Source organism: Aythya fuligula, chromosome 1 (assembly GCF_009819795.1).
Source record: "Aythya fuligula isolate bAytFul2 chromosome 1, bAytFul2.pri, whole genome shotgun sequence".
In the NCBI taxonomy this organism is placed as follows: Eukaryota; Metazoa; Chordata; class Aves; order Anseriformes; family Anatidae; genus Aythya; species Aythya fuligula.
This window is the reverse complement of record NC_045559.1, coordinates 193159655-193176429: the sequence shown is the minus strand read 5'-3', so window position 1 is coordinate 193176429 and position 16775 is coordinate 193159655. Positions and strand designations below refer to the sequence as shown.

The 16775-nt window shown below is 36.8% G+C and overlaps 1 protein-coding gene across 1 annotated transcript in view; it reads left to right on the top strand.

Moving 5' to 3' along the window:
- Positions 1-16775, top strand: part of ARHGAP42 (Rho GTPase activating protein 42) — a 168693-nt gene that overhangs the window by 50146 nt on the left and 101772 nt on the right. Inside the window, exon 3 of the mRNA XM_032183744.1 lies at positions 10001-10062. Coding sequence (XP_032039635.1) covers positions 10001-10062 — 62 coding nt within the window. The remainder of the gene's footprint in view (positions 1-10000; positions 10063-16775) is intronic.

Here is a 16775-nt window from a genome sequence, read left to right as displayed (position 1 = left end):
GACAGTGGATCTGGGAATTCTAGGTAACCTGACTTTCTTGTGAGTCTGCTTAGCTTATCTATAAACATACATACCCTTTTTGTAGACTGTTGTTGAAAAGGAATAGGGTAGAAAATATGAAAGTCTTGGCTGAAAATATATATATAAGTCACTGACAAATATATATATATATATATATATATGTTTTTGTTTAAATATCTGTGACACAATAGCTACCTTTTATTGCAAAGAATTTTCAAGTATGATACTGTGTAGCTGGCTTCAGATGTGCTGGGAAAGGTTTGTTTCAGTAAACTTATATATTGAGGGAAAAGGTTTTTACTTCTAATAGAGGCCCTGCATTTTATGGTTTACATATGTTTAGAAAAAATCATAAAATGCCTTGCTATATTTGTTTATTAAGTTTTGCAAGATGAAAATACTTTTGAGTTAAAACTCCAGTTGCCTAATACAGTATGTACACATTATGCTGTGCTTGCAGACACATCTTGCAATGCTTTGGCTTTTATTGGGCATAGGTCTTGATATGTTCCCTTGTGTGATGTTGGTATGTTTGTGCTTATTTGTATGTGCTTTGATGCACACGTCTGTCGTGCTCAGACAGGAGCTTCCATTTGTACTGTGGAACTTGCTGGCCTTTTCTGCTTTTTTTTTTTCTTGCTTTTTTAGTGTGACAAAACCCAGAAGAACAGTCAGAGGAATGCTTGTACCTGGTACATGGCCAGCAACAGAAAGGTTTTTAAACGTCTGCTCATGGGGAACACTTCCTAAAATAGGTATTAGGATTAAATGCTGTAAACCAGTGGAGGTCAAGCAGTGGGAATGTTTCTAAATCTTTGATAGTTTAATTTCTGTTTTTGTCTTCATGGTGAACGTGGAGCATTTACTAACCTAACTACCTCTGTCTGAATGCTGCAGTGTCAATGAGCTCCAGATTCTGAAGTAGACGACAACGTACCAAAATACCCTGAATGTACAGTGCTTTAAGTCAAATGAAGTAGGGAAAATCCTGATTTTTATTTTTTTTTGTTTACTTTTAGTTACACAGGTTTCAGTAGGTGTGCTCTGATAAGGTTCTGTGCTTGCCAGTGTGTAGTAAAATATGTGATCTTCTCTGGAGGACAGTACATAATAATGCCCTGACACATAACTTCAGGCATAAAAGTTTTCGTTCTGTGATTTTTTGGTTCCTTATTTGTGTAATTTTTTTTGCAGAAGTTTTAAATGAGGCATTTTTCATCTCTGTGTATGTCTCTTTCTGTACTTTCTTTTCCTTTCTGGTGTATAATGGCTTTGTTTGGCAAATTCAGATTTGTTCCTGTAAGGTAGCACTCTTATTTTCAAGAACTTAGAAAAATTTAGCAAAATACTTTTCCTGACAATCCAGGGTGGAAATTGCCATGATAAACAAGATTAATACTTTAGGTTGTGTTCCTTGGGAGGATCATACTCTTAGAGCTATTGTTTCTCTTTATTTTTCTTATAGGCATGTCTGTATTAAGTTGTGATAAACAATCCTTGAAATTGGGTGGAATTTTTTATTTTTAGTTAATCAGAGTGGAAAATTCAAAGTCTGGATTAGGTACAAATTGCTTCAAAATATGAAAGATGAAAATAAATGCAGTGGTTCTAATTGATAAAAAGCATTGGATTAAACCCTTCCAAGTTTGCTCACTGTATTAATTACGGAGGAGAAAGTGAGGATGTTCATCTATTGAATCTGAACTTGCTTCACATTGTCAATTCTAAGTATGTTTTGCTTTTGTCCAGAGAGCTGTATGGAGCAGATTGAGTTGCCCATACCTTTGTGTACCTTCCCACAATGGAATTCTTCAAAGCAATTTGTGGTTATTGAGACTGTGAATTTAAACCACTGTCTGCTGGCAGAATTTGCTGTCATTTTGAGGGTGTCTGCCGGGGTATTTCCATGTTGTTTTAAAACCTGTACAGTTGAATCTTTCCTTCAGCCTGTGTTTTACTACAAGAAGTGTATTTCACCATGTTACAAGAAGGTTCAAATAGTTTTGTTTCTATTCTTTTTGGAGGCTGTGGTAAATGTAAATACAGACTGAAGGAATGCATGAGGTCCTTATTACAGATCCATAAAATCTGATACCCAGATTAGGGAAATAAAAGAAACTAAATGGAGGATAAGAAAGCCATTCCAATATTATTTTTCCAAACTTAAACAATATTGAAACCCCATAAAGAAATGAACCATTATTTTGCTATTTTCATCCCTCCTTTTTTTTTGTTGTTTGTTTTTTGTTTTTATGGTGGAAATTTCTAACATAAATTCTCTTTTGATACCACTGTTCTGCTAAAAGCCAAAGGTTATCAGACATGTTGTTAGTTTACAAACTGGAATTAACATAAATCCATAAACAATATTACCTTAAGTCTAAACAAAATAAAGCAGTTACTCAGTTTCCTCTAATATCTGAGGAATTAAACCCAGAAGGCAATGAAATTAGCAAGATAAGCAACAGTTTCAAATCCTTTCCACTTTGTCCTCTTCTTTCCTTCATTTGTCTTCTCATCTGCTTTCCCAGTAAATATTATTTATGGTATAGATCTCGGTCTTCTGAACTGAAGTTTCTCCAAAAATGCTGCCACTTGGAAAGTGAGGGAATTGGAACCCTGGGTATAGACGTGGGAGAAGAAATAGCAGCAGCCAAGAAAAATGAAAACATGAGCAATAATTGGGAAGATTCAGCAGGTGTATACTTATTTAAATACAGCTTTCCTGATAATCTGCTTATAAAAAAATAGCATTTCTTGTAGGAATGTGTTACAGTTGTTTTACTCTACTACTTTGTTAGTTATACTACAGCATGACTTAGGTCCACTCAGCATTAGTTATGAAGTATTTATAAATTGCTTAAATTATTCTTTATTCCATGAGTTTGCAGAATAAGGCACTGATCCTGCAACTCAATCCTTTTAGGTTAAACTGCACCTGAATTTCCTCTCAAAGCAGTATGTTTCCAATGTTTTAGGCTTTGTTCAGTAGAATAAAGGACAAAAAAGAATTGGTAAATCAGTCCAGATTTGATGGAGCTAAAGGAAGTCTGTGCCCTGTCAGATAGGGCTGTATTTAAATTTGTAGTCAACGTTCTGAAAAACAAAGACAATGGTGGGCTTTTGGGACCTTATTTCAAGACAGTTCTCCTTTGGATTTACATTTTGGTGTGTTGAAAACTTTCCACAGTGGTGACATTTTGAGACATACAACTAGGTTGCCTTCAGAGATATGCTGCAAATCCCGTGTGGCTTTTATGACATTCAAAGTTTGTGTTAGGTATAAAGTACTGAGAAAGCAGATTATTGAGTCTTTATTCCAGATACTTGGAATAGTATATATATAATACTGGTGGCCTGCCAGTATTAATCTGAAATCTTTTTTTTTTTTTTTTTTTTTCTCCTCCTGTCTGCTTAGGAAACCATCTGTTGCTCCCTTTACCCTACCTTTTTTTTTTTTTTTTTTTTTTCTTTCCTTCCCTGTGCTTTTTCAGTTTGGCTTAAAGCCACAGAAAGAGAGAAGGAAATTTTATTTGATGTTGTGGCTTTTGAAAAAGTGCTTGAAATAGCATTTGTGGCTGCAAATAAGGCTAGTCATTAAAAGCTCTGAAACTGTGTCTGTGAAATAGTAACTATTTAATAGTGTATTTACTTTCATTTCAGAACTGGCAAAGAGAGTTTCATCTACCAGCCCTCCCACCTACTCATGGGGATCTTATGTCTATTCTGTGTTGTCACTGAAGTCTAGTAAACTAGCGTTAATCCTTAGGAAATTTTCTTGTGGGTCTTACATCCGTCTTGATTTCTGATTTAGTAATACATTACTTACAGGGGAGAACTCCCTTGCAGGCATTAGTTGATGTTCGTGCTCCAGCAGGAGCTCAGAGCCTGTTGTAGCATGTCTGTGCTAGCGGTGACCGGTTCTGGAGAGAGGATGCACTTGGCTGACCTTCCTGCCAGTGTCTGGGTGCAAGGAACAGCCCTGTGCTGTCATTGCCCCAGTCGGATCAAGAAGATGTAAGGAAATCTGTGCCAGGCTTGCACATTTGTTTTACACCTTCACTGAACTGGATTCTCTTACTAATGCAAGATGTATTTCTGTGTGTATATTTATTCCATCCTGGCATTCACATGCCTGAAGATAATTGTGGTAGTTGCTTAAAATACTGTAAAATCTTGATTAGTACAGTACTTCAGAGTTTTTGAAAATTGTCTGTGTGTTATTTAAAATGGTCGGTATAGGTAAATTAAATGAACTGTCCATTTCACACACAAAAAAAAAGCATTTATTTTTATCCTGTCTTCCATGTAACTTTTCTTTCTATCTTCAGTTGAACATTACCTTGCAAACTTGGTTTTATATCTTTGAATTAGGTATTGATCATATAAAACTACTTCTGAATTTCATGTGTTGCTTCCCTTTACTCATTAAATATAGAAAGCCTCAAAGCTAATGAATGCAACATGCAGTGCAGTGCAACACTGTATTGTAGTATTAAACTAATTATCAACAGAGTAGCTTCAATAGTGTCCCCAGGCATGTTGTTTTAAGGTGATGTGTTCTTTACACAAGTATATAACAAAAAGTTCATAATAATTAAGTAATTTTCTTTTTTTTTTTTTTTTTCTGTGAACCCCAGAGTTGATTCTGATGCAGTAAAAGAGCATTCTAAATTATGAAAGTATATTCTTGATAACATGCATTTTATAAATTCAAATAAATGAGTTTTTATCCTTTTTCTTATCTCCCTCAATCCTACACTAAGCTTTGGTTCTCTTAAATTTGCAAATGGTGCTGTTTCTAGAGCCATACATTATGTTTGAAATTATCAGGATTAAAACAAACAAAGAACACTCAGTTTTGCGGAAAGGGACATTGCTGATCTACGCCATTATGGTTTAAGTTGGCGGTGCTGTTTAATTCATTTGCTTCATATGGAAGCAACCTTTTTTTTTTTTTTTTTTTTTTTTTTTTAATAAAGTAACAGGAGCTATTTCTCCTAAACAAGGAAAAATTTGCAGCAAATTATTGCTGGGTTGGGAACACTCCAGAGAAAACAGCTGGTGACCTGTTTTAATTGTGATGAATGGGACCACAAGTATACAGCAGGGTAAATATACAATTGTTTTTACTTGTTGGTAGTTGTTTTTCACAGACTTCGTTTCCATCTTAATACCAAGTGTATTTTACAAATCCTTTGAATAGCCCTTAAATAAAAAGCAGACTGTTAAACTATTTGGATTATGTAAGCTAATGACTTTGGGGGAATAAAGTGTTACTAAATTGATTAAGGCAGCACTTTGTTTTATTTAAACAGCCTACCAATAACAATTGTTTTGTGAAAATAATTAGAAATACTTTAATGTTAAAAATTTAGGTTACATATTGTAATCTACATTATCAATACGTTTTCAGGATTTATTTCTTATCAGCACATTCCCAAGTCATTTCCTCTTGTAAAGTAACTTGACTCTTATTCCCTCTCACTCCCTTTTATATTTTCAAAGTTCATTTTAATTCCTCCAAGCCTATTCTGGCTCAAAATGGTGAGTTGCAGTTAGTGAGAAAAGGTTGTGATGTTTGTGTGGAATTCACGGACTGACTGACGGGCTATGTTTGACACACGTGATTCTGATTTTTAACTACACAAAGTATCTCAAGTTATTATTTTTTAAATATTTTTTAGTTTCTTGTTCTCTGTGGAGTGAAACGCCACCACTCCTGAGTTCTCCTAGGGATTTCTGCCTGCCCAGGCTAGCATCTCCCAGGGGTCCTGATGCCCCATGGTGGGGGCTGCTTTGTGCACCTCTCTGTCCAGCAGAGCTCCAAAATGAGGCATAACCACAAGTGGTCTGTGGGAAAGGAAGGAGAGGAGAAGGGAAAAGGGGCTGGGGAGGTACAGGAGCAAGGATTGTCTTGCCCTCCCTTTACTACCTCCTGCTGCAGCCTCCAACACAGATGAAGTTCTGTTGGAACATACCCTGCCTTATAGTGCGATCAGACTGAGTGGGGAATGTATGGGAAGAAGGGTGTTATACTATAATTAAAAGATTTAGAAGTACTGCAATACTTCTGAATCTCAGAAATACTGCAATACTCTTAGTATTACAGCACTGTAATACTCGTAGGTACTGTAGGGTAGATAGTGGTGGTAAAAGCTTTTTTGTGTCGTTGCAAGGATAGAAGAGCCAGCGAGGTCACCAGAGACATCCCCGCTGCTAAGTTCTGTCTGTGTACGGGTAGTGCATCCTTCAGTGCTCTCTGAAGCATACAATGTGCTGGTTGTTTTCCCCTTTGCACCTCCTGTGCTGGAAAGCAAAAAGGAAATTAATTTGAGTGTTGGGCAGTGAACAGCAGTGTAGTCAGTACCAGTGTTAAGATGTCTCTGCAGCAAGGCTGTTTCTAGGGTCAGAGAAGTAACTTGCCTTAGTGCTGCTGAAGAGTGTAGTTTCTGTGCTCCCAATGAAATTCTGACCTTTATAATCCCACCCAAAAGTGACACTGGGGATGGGAGGATGGCAGCAGCTTCTCAGTCTTTAGCTGAGGCACTGTATGTTAATTAGTACTGTGATATTTCTTCAATGTATAACATGCTAGTATAGATTTGCACACTTGCAGAATATGTTTTTATACTCTAAGCAGAAGTTTTGACTTAGAAATTAAAAAAACAATAGTTATACCATGAAATTAAGAGGACTCATTACGATGCATCAAAAGCTTCTTTTACTGCTTTTTCTGCTTTTTTTTTTTTTTTTTTTCCCATTCCTCACAGTTTCCTGCCATCCTTCTGCCCAGTTTCAACATCCTACTGTTCTTCTACTGTTCTTTTTTTAAGTAACTTTTTGTTCTTAAAATATGGAATGTTGTCTGACCAGAGAGCATATTTTATTTCCTGTTCATATCATGGGGCTGGGAATTGGTAATATTTGTGCTTGGTTGCAGAAAGGTGTTAAATGTTAACTTTCATATTACAGATGATGATGAAAAAAAAATGATGTGATCAGAACCTTAAGGGAAAAGCACCATAAGGCTTGATGTGGGTAGGGAAAACTTCAATTTCAGGAGGTTTGGGATCTGCTGTCCTCACAAAGATATAATGTTTGGCATGATAATTTCTCTTTGAAATAGTTCTGTCATTGTAAGTGGCTCCACAATAAAACACAAAAAAGGAGAGGGGAATGGAGTTTTAACATGTGACTGCAGTAACACATCATCTTGCGGTTAAAAAATTACCAATTATTTCACTGAAATAATCTGGAAACAATTTATCTTACTGGCTTTACTAGAAATTCAGCTGTTTTTCTAAAGTGCCTCATAATTCCCTGAATAGGTAATAAAAATCAAACAACATGTTTATCTAGTTTATTTGAAAAGATTATTTTTTTTTTAATGGTGGGTAAAGAATCACTCTGCCACATGTGCAAGAAAGGAGAAACTATCTCTGTCCTGTTTTCTACAGGCAAGGATAGTTTCTTGTTAAATTCAAGGGGATACCAGTATGAAAATAGTAAATAATTCGTGGGTTTGGCTAGTTGTTTATTTTGGTCATAGGGTTTTGTAATGAGTACGTAGATATTTTACATAACAGTCAACAGATTTTTATAGAAGCATAGAACAGTTCAGGTTGGAAGGAACCTTAAAGATCAGAGGGGCTGGGGGTTGGAACCCACCAGACCAAGATGCTCAAAGCCCCATCCAGCCTGGCCTTGAACACCTCCAGGGATGGGGCATCCACAGCTTCTCTGGGCAACCTGTGCCAGTGCCTCACCACTCTCACAGTAAGGCATTTCTTACTTACATCTAGTCTAAATCTCCCCTCTTTAGTTTAAAGCTATTACTCCTTGTCCTATCACTGTGCCCCCTGACAGAGTCCCTCCCAGCTTTCCTGTAATCCCCTTTAGGTACCATAGGTACCTCTGTAAGGTCTTCCTGGAGCTTTATCTTCTCCAGGCTGAACAACCCCAACTCCCTCAGCCTGTCGTCATAGGACAGGTGCTCCATCCCCTTGATCATCTTCGTGACCCTCCTATGGACTCATTCTAACACATCCATGTCCTTCTTTTGGTGGTAGCCCCATGGCTGAATGCAGTACTCCAGGTGAGTCTCAGGAGAGCAAAGCAGAGGGGGAGAATCCCCTCCCTTGCCCTGCTGGCCATGCTGCTTTTGATGCAGCCCACAATATGGTTGGGTTTCTGGGCTGCAAGTGGACATTGCTGGCTCATGTTGAGCTTCTCATCAATCAACAACCCCAGGTCCTACTCAGAGATTATTTTCTCTGCAATTTTCTTATCAGGTAACTTAACCAGTCAGTTAATCATGTATTTCTTTACTTGTTTTTGACAGATGTGATATTATCAGTTGATTATAAATGAATAAGTTAATTTAGCTGATAGCAGACTAAGGTTTTACTATGAAGATGTAAAATGAGTTAAAAAGCTTGTAGTAGGACTAGGATTTCACTTACTTATAAAGGTGCCAAAATTTATTTTCTGGCATTTGTGATCTGAGGGAAAAATCTTAAAGGAAAATATTCAAGACACAACAGAACAAACGTCTAAATTACCAGGTGTATTTGGACTAAATGAAGAGTTCATGAGTAATGATGGGAAGGATTTGTCAGCAAAGAATGAATTACAGGGCAGGATGTGCAGGTATACCGTTACAGCTGTAAAAAATAAATTATGTAAAGTCTTGCAGAAGAAATTGGAACAAACAGTGAAATGTTCTTCAGCTGTGAAAATTAAAAGAGAACAAGAAGAATGCAAGAGTGACCTCTGCAAGGTCCAGATGGGATAAAGGATAACAAAAATTTGGTTATGGTCCAGAAACTAGCAACTTGCGTATGCTGAAAATAGACAGCCATTCTGCTACCAAAACTTTGCCAAGTAAACCCAGTACAATAGTAAAGAGGAGAAGAGCTCTGTTAGCATACCAATGTGTGCTAGTTAGCTGTGAAGACTTTCTTCTTCCTTTCAAGCCTGTTCTTTCAAGAAATTTCACAAGTTATGTTACCACTTTTTAACACACATCCCTTCCCTCCAATTTAGAAATTGTTTTAGAGCATCTTGAGCTTGTTTCAGGAAGTTTTTGGGGTTATGAATTTGTATTCTGAGATCAGAGATGTCAAACGTCAAATGCAGCATCTTGTCGTTGGCAGCAGTTGATGCTTGATGCATCAAGAAAAGGTCAAGAGAGCTATTTTGCTTTTCACCTGTGATTCTTCTCTGGCTTTTTTGTCTGTGAAACAGTGATGCTGAATTCTGAATAACCCACATGACCCTGAAAAAGTAGTATAAATAGCCAGATAGGAGTTTTGTAGAGAGATTTGCACCACTTGTTTCATTTGAATGGAGTCTTAACAATTTTTGAAGCATTTTCCATTTTCTTGCCTAGTTGTATGGGTTAATACCTTCATTGTGTTTCTGTTGATTTCCAGAATAGCCCTTTGACTCATACTTGAAGGCAATTTTGAGGAAAGCTTCTCTTACAATTGTAGCAGAATTTGTCTAAAATCTTTACTTTCAATATTTTGTCTGAGTATTTTTCATTGTTCTTTGTAATTTGTTGTTGCTGCACTATAATTGGAGAAACCCAAGATTTTTGTTAACACTCAAGCAACAGAAAGAGACTGCAAAAGTAAATGTTGTGGCTGAATGGGTGAGTCTTTGTTTTGAGACTGATCTTGGCACGTTTCACGATAATTAGTTTGCCATGTAGCTTTTAAAACTGTGTTTTTTTAAATATGCAACTCTTAGGACTCAGATTCTTTTCTTTTGTTTTTTACCTGTTGTTAACTGGTCGCTTCAGTCTGTGCTTCATTTAATTTAAATTAAATCAAATCCATTAAATTTAAAAGGATTGCAGGGAAATACTGTATAAGAACTGTATCTTGTCACTGCAACATCAGCCCAGTTAGCACACTTACCTGGTCTTGAAGTGTAATGTTGACCTGGACATTTTTTCTTGACTTTTTTTCAGCTCAGTCACTGAAAGAGTTTGCTCGGCTCCTGATTGCTGTTGAAGAGGAAAGGAGACGATTGGTAAGTTTGCTGGCAAAAATCATTTTCATTGGCCCTCTTTCTATGTAAAACAGTACTTCTTCCACTCCTCCTGAAGTGCTTTTGATTTTTATTTTATTTGTGCAGTTAGTGTGAAGTATTTCATAAGAATCACTTGAAGTTGTGCAAAGGCAGAAAAGTGCTAACACAGACTTCAGCAATTTTTAATGGATTGTTCAGCCAAATACTCTGCACCAATCTAAAAATTATTTTTTCACTTTTTCTTTTTCCTGCAATAGACTTTTAATGCTGCTTTATCTTTTCTTTTCCACATCTTCCCTTGTTAGCCATGGAGTAAACACTAAACAAATACCTTAAAATTGAAAATATCGGTATTTTTGTTTAATGAAATGCTTATTTGAGTAACGTGAACGTATAATAGTAATTAAAATATGATAAGTGTTAAGAAAAGAGACCAAATCCATCACCTCTGAGAAACTCTTGCACAATAATTTATAGATCAAACCTCTCAGATTCATCCTTTGTTGTATTATTTGTATTCCCTTTGTTTCCATACAGATGAATCTGCATTACGCTTTCATTTATGTTCCTCTTCACATGTAGTTTTGTTAAAGAAGTTTGAAATGTATTCTCTTAGAAGTATTTTTAAAAAGTTACACATAAACAATGCAACTACATTTTTACTTCCATGGAAGTCAGTCATGAATAAAGATTTGTTAAGATTAATGTTAGTAGGGGGTTTTTAAAATATTGTGAAAGATTAACCAACTCAAATCCATTCAGTGACTGTCTATCCTTGTTTTTCTTCCTCTTACGAGTACTTAGGGAGGTGAGGAAAATTTTTTTCTGACTCATATTAGGGGGCAATTCATTAATCCAAGAAGAGTCTTCCATAACGCTCTCCTATTCCTAGGAGCATTAAACCATAGAGTAGGTCTTCCACTATTTCTGTCTACACACATATTTTAAAGTGACACAACCATAAACATTTTATGTGGTAGAACTGCACAGTTACTATCACCTAAACTAATAAAGTAGAAATTTTTTTTTGGTTGATACCAAATGTATTTTTTATTCATACTGGGTACACGGTACAGAGAGGGAGTGTGGGGAGGTGAGTGTTCAGAATTTACCATCTTAAAACATGTTTACCAGAACACATGTTAGTTAGTTAGTTAAACAGTGTTTTAGATGAATAGCTTTTCAGTTTGGGTTAAAGATTATTTCGAACTAACTATTAGAAAAAGGAAAAGCAATGAAGATGTGAACATTTTACTTTTGAACCTGGTTAGTGTTTCCTGATCCTCGTACATAATTTCCCTTGATTTCATTCCTTTTTTTGATGTTTTCCCCCTCGGATGATTCATTCCTTTGTCACTTTTAGAAATTTCTGGCTTCTCTGTGGTTTATAATTTGATCTCTTCATGTAATGTTTTACTTTCTATCTTGTAACAAGGTCATTAGAGTAAAAGGGGAAAAAACATTAATTGCCTAAAGTAAAAAAAAAAACAAACAAAAAAAACCCACAAACCATCAGAATCATAGAATGGCTTGGGTTGAAAGGGACCTTAAGGATCATCTGCTTGTAATGGGGCATCTACAACTTCCTGGGGCAACCTATTCCAGTTCCTCAACACCCTCTGACTGATGAATTTATTCCTAATATCCAATCCAAATCTCCCCTCTTTTAATTTAAAGCCACTACCCCTTGTCTTATCCCTTCACCCCCTGACAATGAGTCCCTCCCCAGCTTTTTTGTAGGCCCCTTTAGGTCTACAGCAGGCTGCTGTAAGGTCTCCCCAGAGCCTTCTCTTTTCCAGGCTGAAAAAAGCCAACTCCCTCAGCCTCTCTTCACAGGAGAGGTGCTCCAGCCCCTTGATCATCTTCATGACCCTCCTCTGGATTCATTCTAATATGTCCATGTCCTACTTGTGCTGGGGACCTAAGAGCTGGACACAGGGCTCCAGGTGGGGCCTCACAAGAGCAGAGCAGAGGGGCAGGATCACCTCCCTCGCCCTGCTGGCCAAGCTACTTTTGATGCAGCCCAGTGTATGGTTGGCTTTATGGGCTGCAAGCGCACATTGCCAGCTCACGTTGAGCTTCTCATCAACCAACATCCCAATGTCCTTTTCCTCAGGGCTGCTCCACCCAACCTGTATTTGATCCGTTCATTGTCCACCCAACCTCTTTTTGTTGATTGACCCGGCTCAGATGCAGGCCATATTGAACCTCATGAGGTTCACACAGGTACACCTCTCTAGCCTGTCCCGGTTCCTCTAGATGACATCCCTTCCTTCCAGTGTGTGAATAGATAGTGTTTTATTTTGGTGTGACAGTGGGTATGCATGGATTGAAGAGCTGAGCTGTTGGATCCTATTGCAGGGTCAGAGACTTAGATGAGATTTCCGTCTTTTATGGCAGAATATTTTACAAATTGCTATAGGTTTAGTAGAATGCAGCCATCAGATCACTGCAAATAGTGTTCATGTGTGGAGACTGCACTTGGGAAATCATTCACATACAGCTTTTCACTGAGTTTGAAAACATTATTTTCAAACTGAATGTGCAGGTGGAGAGCATCATGAAGGTACAGTTATCATGGCAGTGACACTTGCATAAGAAAATTCAGCAAATTCAGCATTTCTTGTTTTTAAAATATTTGGTCTGCCAGTTGCTGGAATTTGTTTAATTTTTCTTAAAGTTAAGCTTCCTTAAATAGTTGGCCATGTAGGAGCCAACTGCAAAAATGAGAACCTGATTCTTGAGAAAATAAATAGTACAAAATTGTTCTGTCTAGATCTCTACATAGTTCCTGTGCTCAATCCCTTCTCTAGGGGCAAACTTCATAAGTGAAAAGGAGTTTGCTTCTTTTTTCTTTTTTTCCTCTCAGTTTATGCCCAGAGAGCTACACTATGATGGCATTTGCATGATAGAGATGTTTTCCACTGTATGGAACTGGACTGCACTATTTGTTATTCTAGCCTGAGATTACCAAGTTCTAAATACTCACCAAAAGTACCCAAAGCATTGCTGTTGTCCTGACTTCATACCGTCCTTCACATCAGAGGTCCTGCTGAGGTGCAGTGTAATGACTTAAAAATGGAGTCTGAATCTGCCCTTCTGTGATAACCTAGATAAAAAAGCTGGGAAGGAGGACATATTCAGAGACAAAAGATGGGGTCTCGGCACTCTGTCCATATTGGAAAAGGAACTGAAACCACAAAGGGGCACCTTTATGATTCTCCAGATCTCTTGCTGCAGTTCTGTGCAGGCTGTCATAGAATCCAGAGGTTCCCATTAGGATCAGCGTGCCATGCTAGATTAGATGCTGAACTTGTAATAAGAGTTTTCAGCTTCACAGTTTTGTGATTTCCATGATTTCACTGTGAAATCTTCAAAACTATTATTATGTTTTTTTTTTTTTTTTTCCCATTTGAAGTCTGGAGCATTATGCGTACACTTTGATTCCTCTGCTGGAAGCACTTCATGCCAGGCAGTCGGCAGATTAGTCATGATTTTAGAGAAAGTCATCAGCTGACTGGAAAGCTTGAGACAAGGCATGTGGGACATTAAGAAATTGATTTCCTTTACTTTTGCATAAAAAGAGAATACTTTCAAAAGTAAATATAAATATGGAATATTGTTTGCTCTTTTTGACATTTTTTAAAGATGACTTGGAACAAAACAGCTACAGTCACAGGATTATGAGTGTTTATGGATACACTTCATCATGCAATTTGAAACCTCCTTTTAATCCTGGCAGTGTGTGATAGTAAAAGACAGTTTTGTATCAGTGAATACTGGCTATATGGGAATATGGAGTGACAGACATTAGTTTTATTTACTAGCTAATGATTTTATTTCCCAACCTTGAATTTTATATATTATTAATTTATGATCCTGGCAAACATGCATATGGGTGCTTGAATCAGATTCAAATGTGGAAAGTACAGATTCATGTTATTAATTTATTTCTTATCTGAATAGCTCTAGTAATTGCCTGTTAAATTCTTCAGAGATAAACTTATTGTGTTGTAGTGAATGCAGAGAGATGTGTTGGAGTGCTTTCTTGCTGAATATACAGTTATTTCTAATGGTATTGAAAATAGTCTAAGAGGTGCTTAGTAAATCTTCTGTCCTTACATAAGGAACCAAAAGGAACTTGGTTTTGGTTTCTTTGGAAGAAGCTAATGAAAGATAATATGAATAATATTATTGGGAAAAAAAACATTGATATGTAAGATTAAATATAACTATGTCTTACATAAATATTATGTTACCTAAAGCTTTACACCGATTATTATTGGCAGTAGTAATAAAATGGTAGTTATTATGAGTAAATATATTTTGTCCTCACCTTTTATTTGCTGATGCAGAAGAATTGAGTAGCAGTCTTCTAAAAAAAAAAAAAAAAAGAGGTATGCACCAAATAATTCCTCTTAAAACACAATTAGAGGAAATAATAACTCATAAGAAACTTTTTATAATATACAACACTAACGTATGTCATTTCATGTTGTTGTTAATGATGCTGGTGGCTAATGGTGTATTCTCACTCTTAGGTTTTACAAAGAGTATACCGATAGGGTAAAAAGTCAGATAAAAGTCAGGCTGATCCCTGCTGCCTTTCCAATGACACATGAGCAAGCCACCAGGGAATGTAAAATAATTACTCCTATTTCCTAATGATTATTAGGGAACAATAAAGATTTGCCTTAATTTAATTTTGTGTGAATATTTGGATCTATATCAATGGAACTTACTTCAAATAATTTCCTTCTGCTTTTGTTGAATTTACACTGTTTCTGTTTAAATAAATGATAAGCATTTTTATTTTAGAGATTAATGCATATTTATGTTTCCTATTCATTTGATCCTGTTAGTAAAATTTACAACAAACAAGAGATGTACTGAGAGTAATATAAAATACTAATGCCTTTTCCTTTCATAGGATTAATGCTGTTTTGACCCAATAGATGGATTGGTTCATGCTACTTCCTCTTTCTTGAGATCCCCTATTAATCTGAAGTATTAAATATGTTGAGTGTTAAGTTATATTGAATGTGTCTCCCTAATTATTTCTGAAAGACTACTGAATCTTGAACTGAAATAGGCCTCTCTTAACTGTTACATTCCTTGCTGTTTACCCAGTTTTTCTGGGTAGCTCTCAACTGATGAACAGGAGAAACAGTTCTGTCTTTTCTCTCTGGCATCATGAATCAAGTGAGATGCTTACTTCAAACTCTGTCCAATATTAAATACTTCAGGGGATAGTACAAAATTCAGAAGGGGATAGCTATGTGTGATGAATGTTTTTGTTTCTAACATCTGTTCCTTTGTATCTCGTAACCTTCATGCTTCAGAGAGTATCTCAGTTTTTGGTGTGTGTGTGCTAACTGGATTGTGGTCCCGTGTTTGCCCTCACACAAGGGGTCTGATGCTATCTACTTCTAAGGAAATCATCAAAACATTCAATTTCAAAAGCTGCACTTGAAGAAAAATAAATGAACTATTAAAACAAGCCACCCCTGGAATGGTACATATAATCAGATAACTAAGAACACAGCATGCTGTTGAGCAGAATTAACCTGTTCCCATATAATATGAAGTGGGCTGCAGACCTCCCTCCACACGTATTAAGAAGTTTATAAAGGTTTATAAACCTTTTATTCTTTTCAAAGAAATCATAAAATCCCTGTCCATGGCAGGGGGGTTGGAACTAGAGGATCTTTAAAGGTCCTTTCCAACCCAAATCATTCAGCGATTCTGCAATGTTAGCTCCCTGAGACCACAGAGTATATATGTGGTATTTTCTTTCATATGGGGTCTGGTTTGAATATTTTTCTCCATATGATATGCTGCTGGTCACTCTGCTTTAGTAAAACAGAAGAGACAACGTAGGTGTCTTTATGTAGCAATAGTTCATATAAATTAGACTGGTGTTATCTGGAGGCCTGGGAATCATTAATTGCAAGGGCATACCTCAGCACCCTGTAAAAGTATTAGCACATCAGACTTGTAGTCCTCAGCAGTAAGTTAATGCTTCAGCCATTGAAACTAGATTTTTTTTTGTCTTCATTTTCCTGCTTAAACTGTTGTCAGTCTTACTTCCTTAGAACTATCCAGAACAAACTATTCCAAGTCTAACTTCACATATGACTAAGCATTTCTGTCAATATTTCCATGTTTGATACCCAGTTCCCCCACTGCCTTTTATCAGAGATTCTTCTGTTCTGCTTCCTGATCTGAGACATGAAAATACGGAAAGAAACATTAAAGGAAACGAAAGAAAACACTTTTCATCCTTCATTCTCATATTCCTGAATACATCACTGAGGCTATTATTCTTGATTCAGGGTAAAGGTATCACTGCCAAATCTTGCTGTCCCCACAGGCATCATCTTTTTTCATTGCTGAAAGTAGACACAAAGGGTCTGCAGAGCAAGATGCAGGCAATGCATCAGCACATTATGTCCTAGTCCTCTTTTGCCTTCAAGGCAAGGGAAGATGGGATCTGGAGGAAGGGTCTACCTCCAAGAGCTTAAAAGTGTGGTTGCGTGGATAGAAGAAAACCAAATCTAGAACATTTGAGTACAGCTGAGCCTCAGAGTATAAAGATTAGTAGTGGTTGCTGCTTCATCTCTTTTTACTGTAACTGTTTCCTGGAAGTCTTTGGACAAGCCACAGACGCTTCCTAGTGCTGGAGTGCTTAGATTATCTTCAACCTCACCATC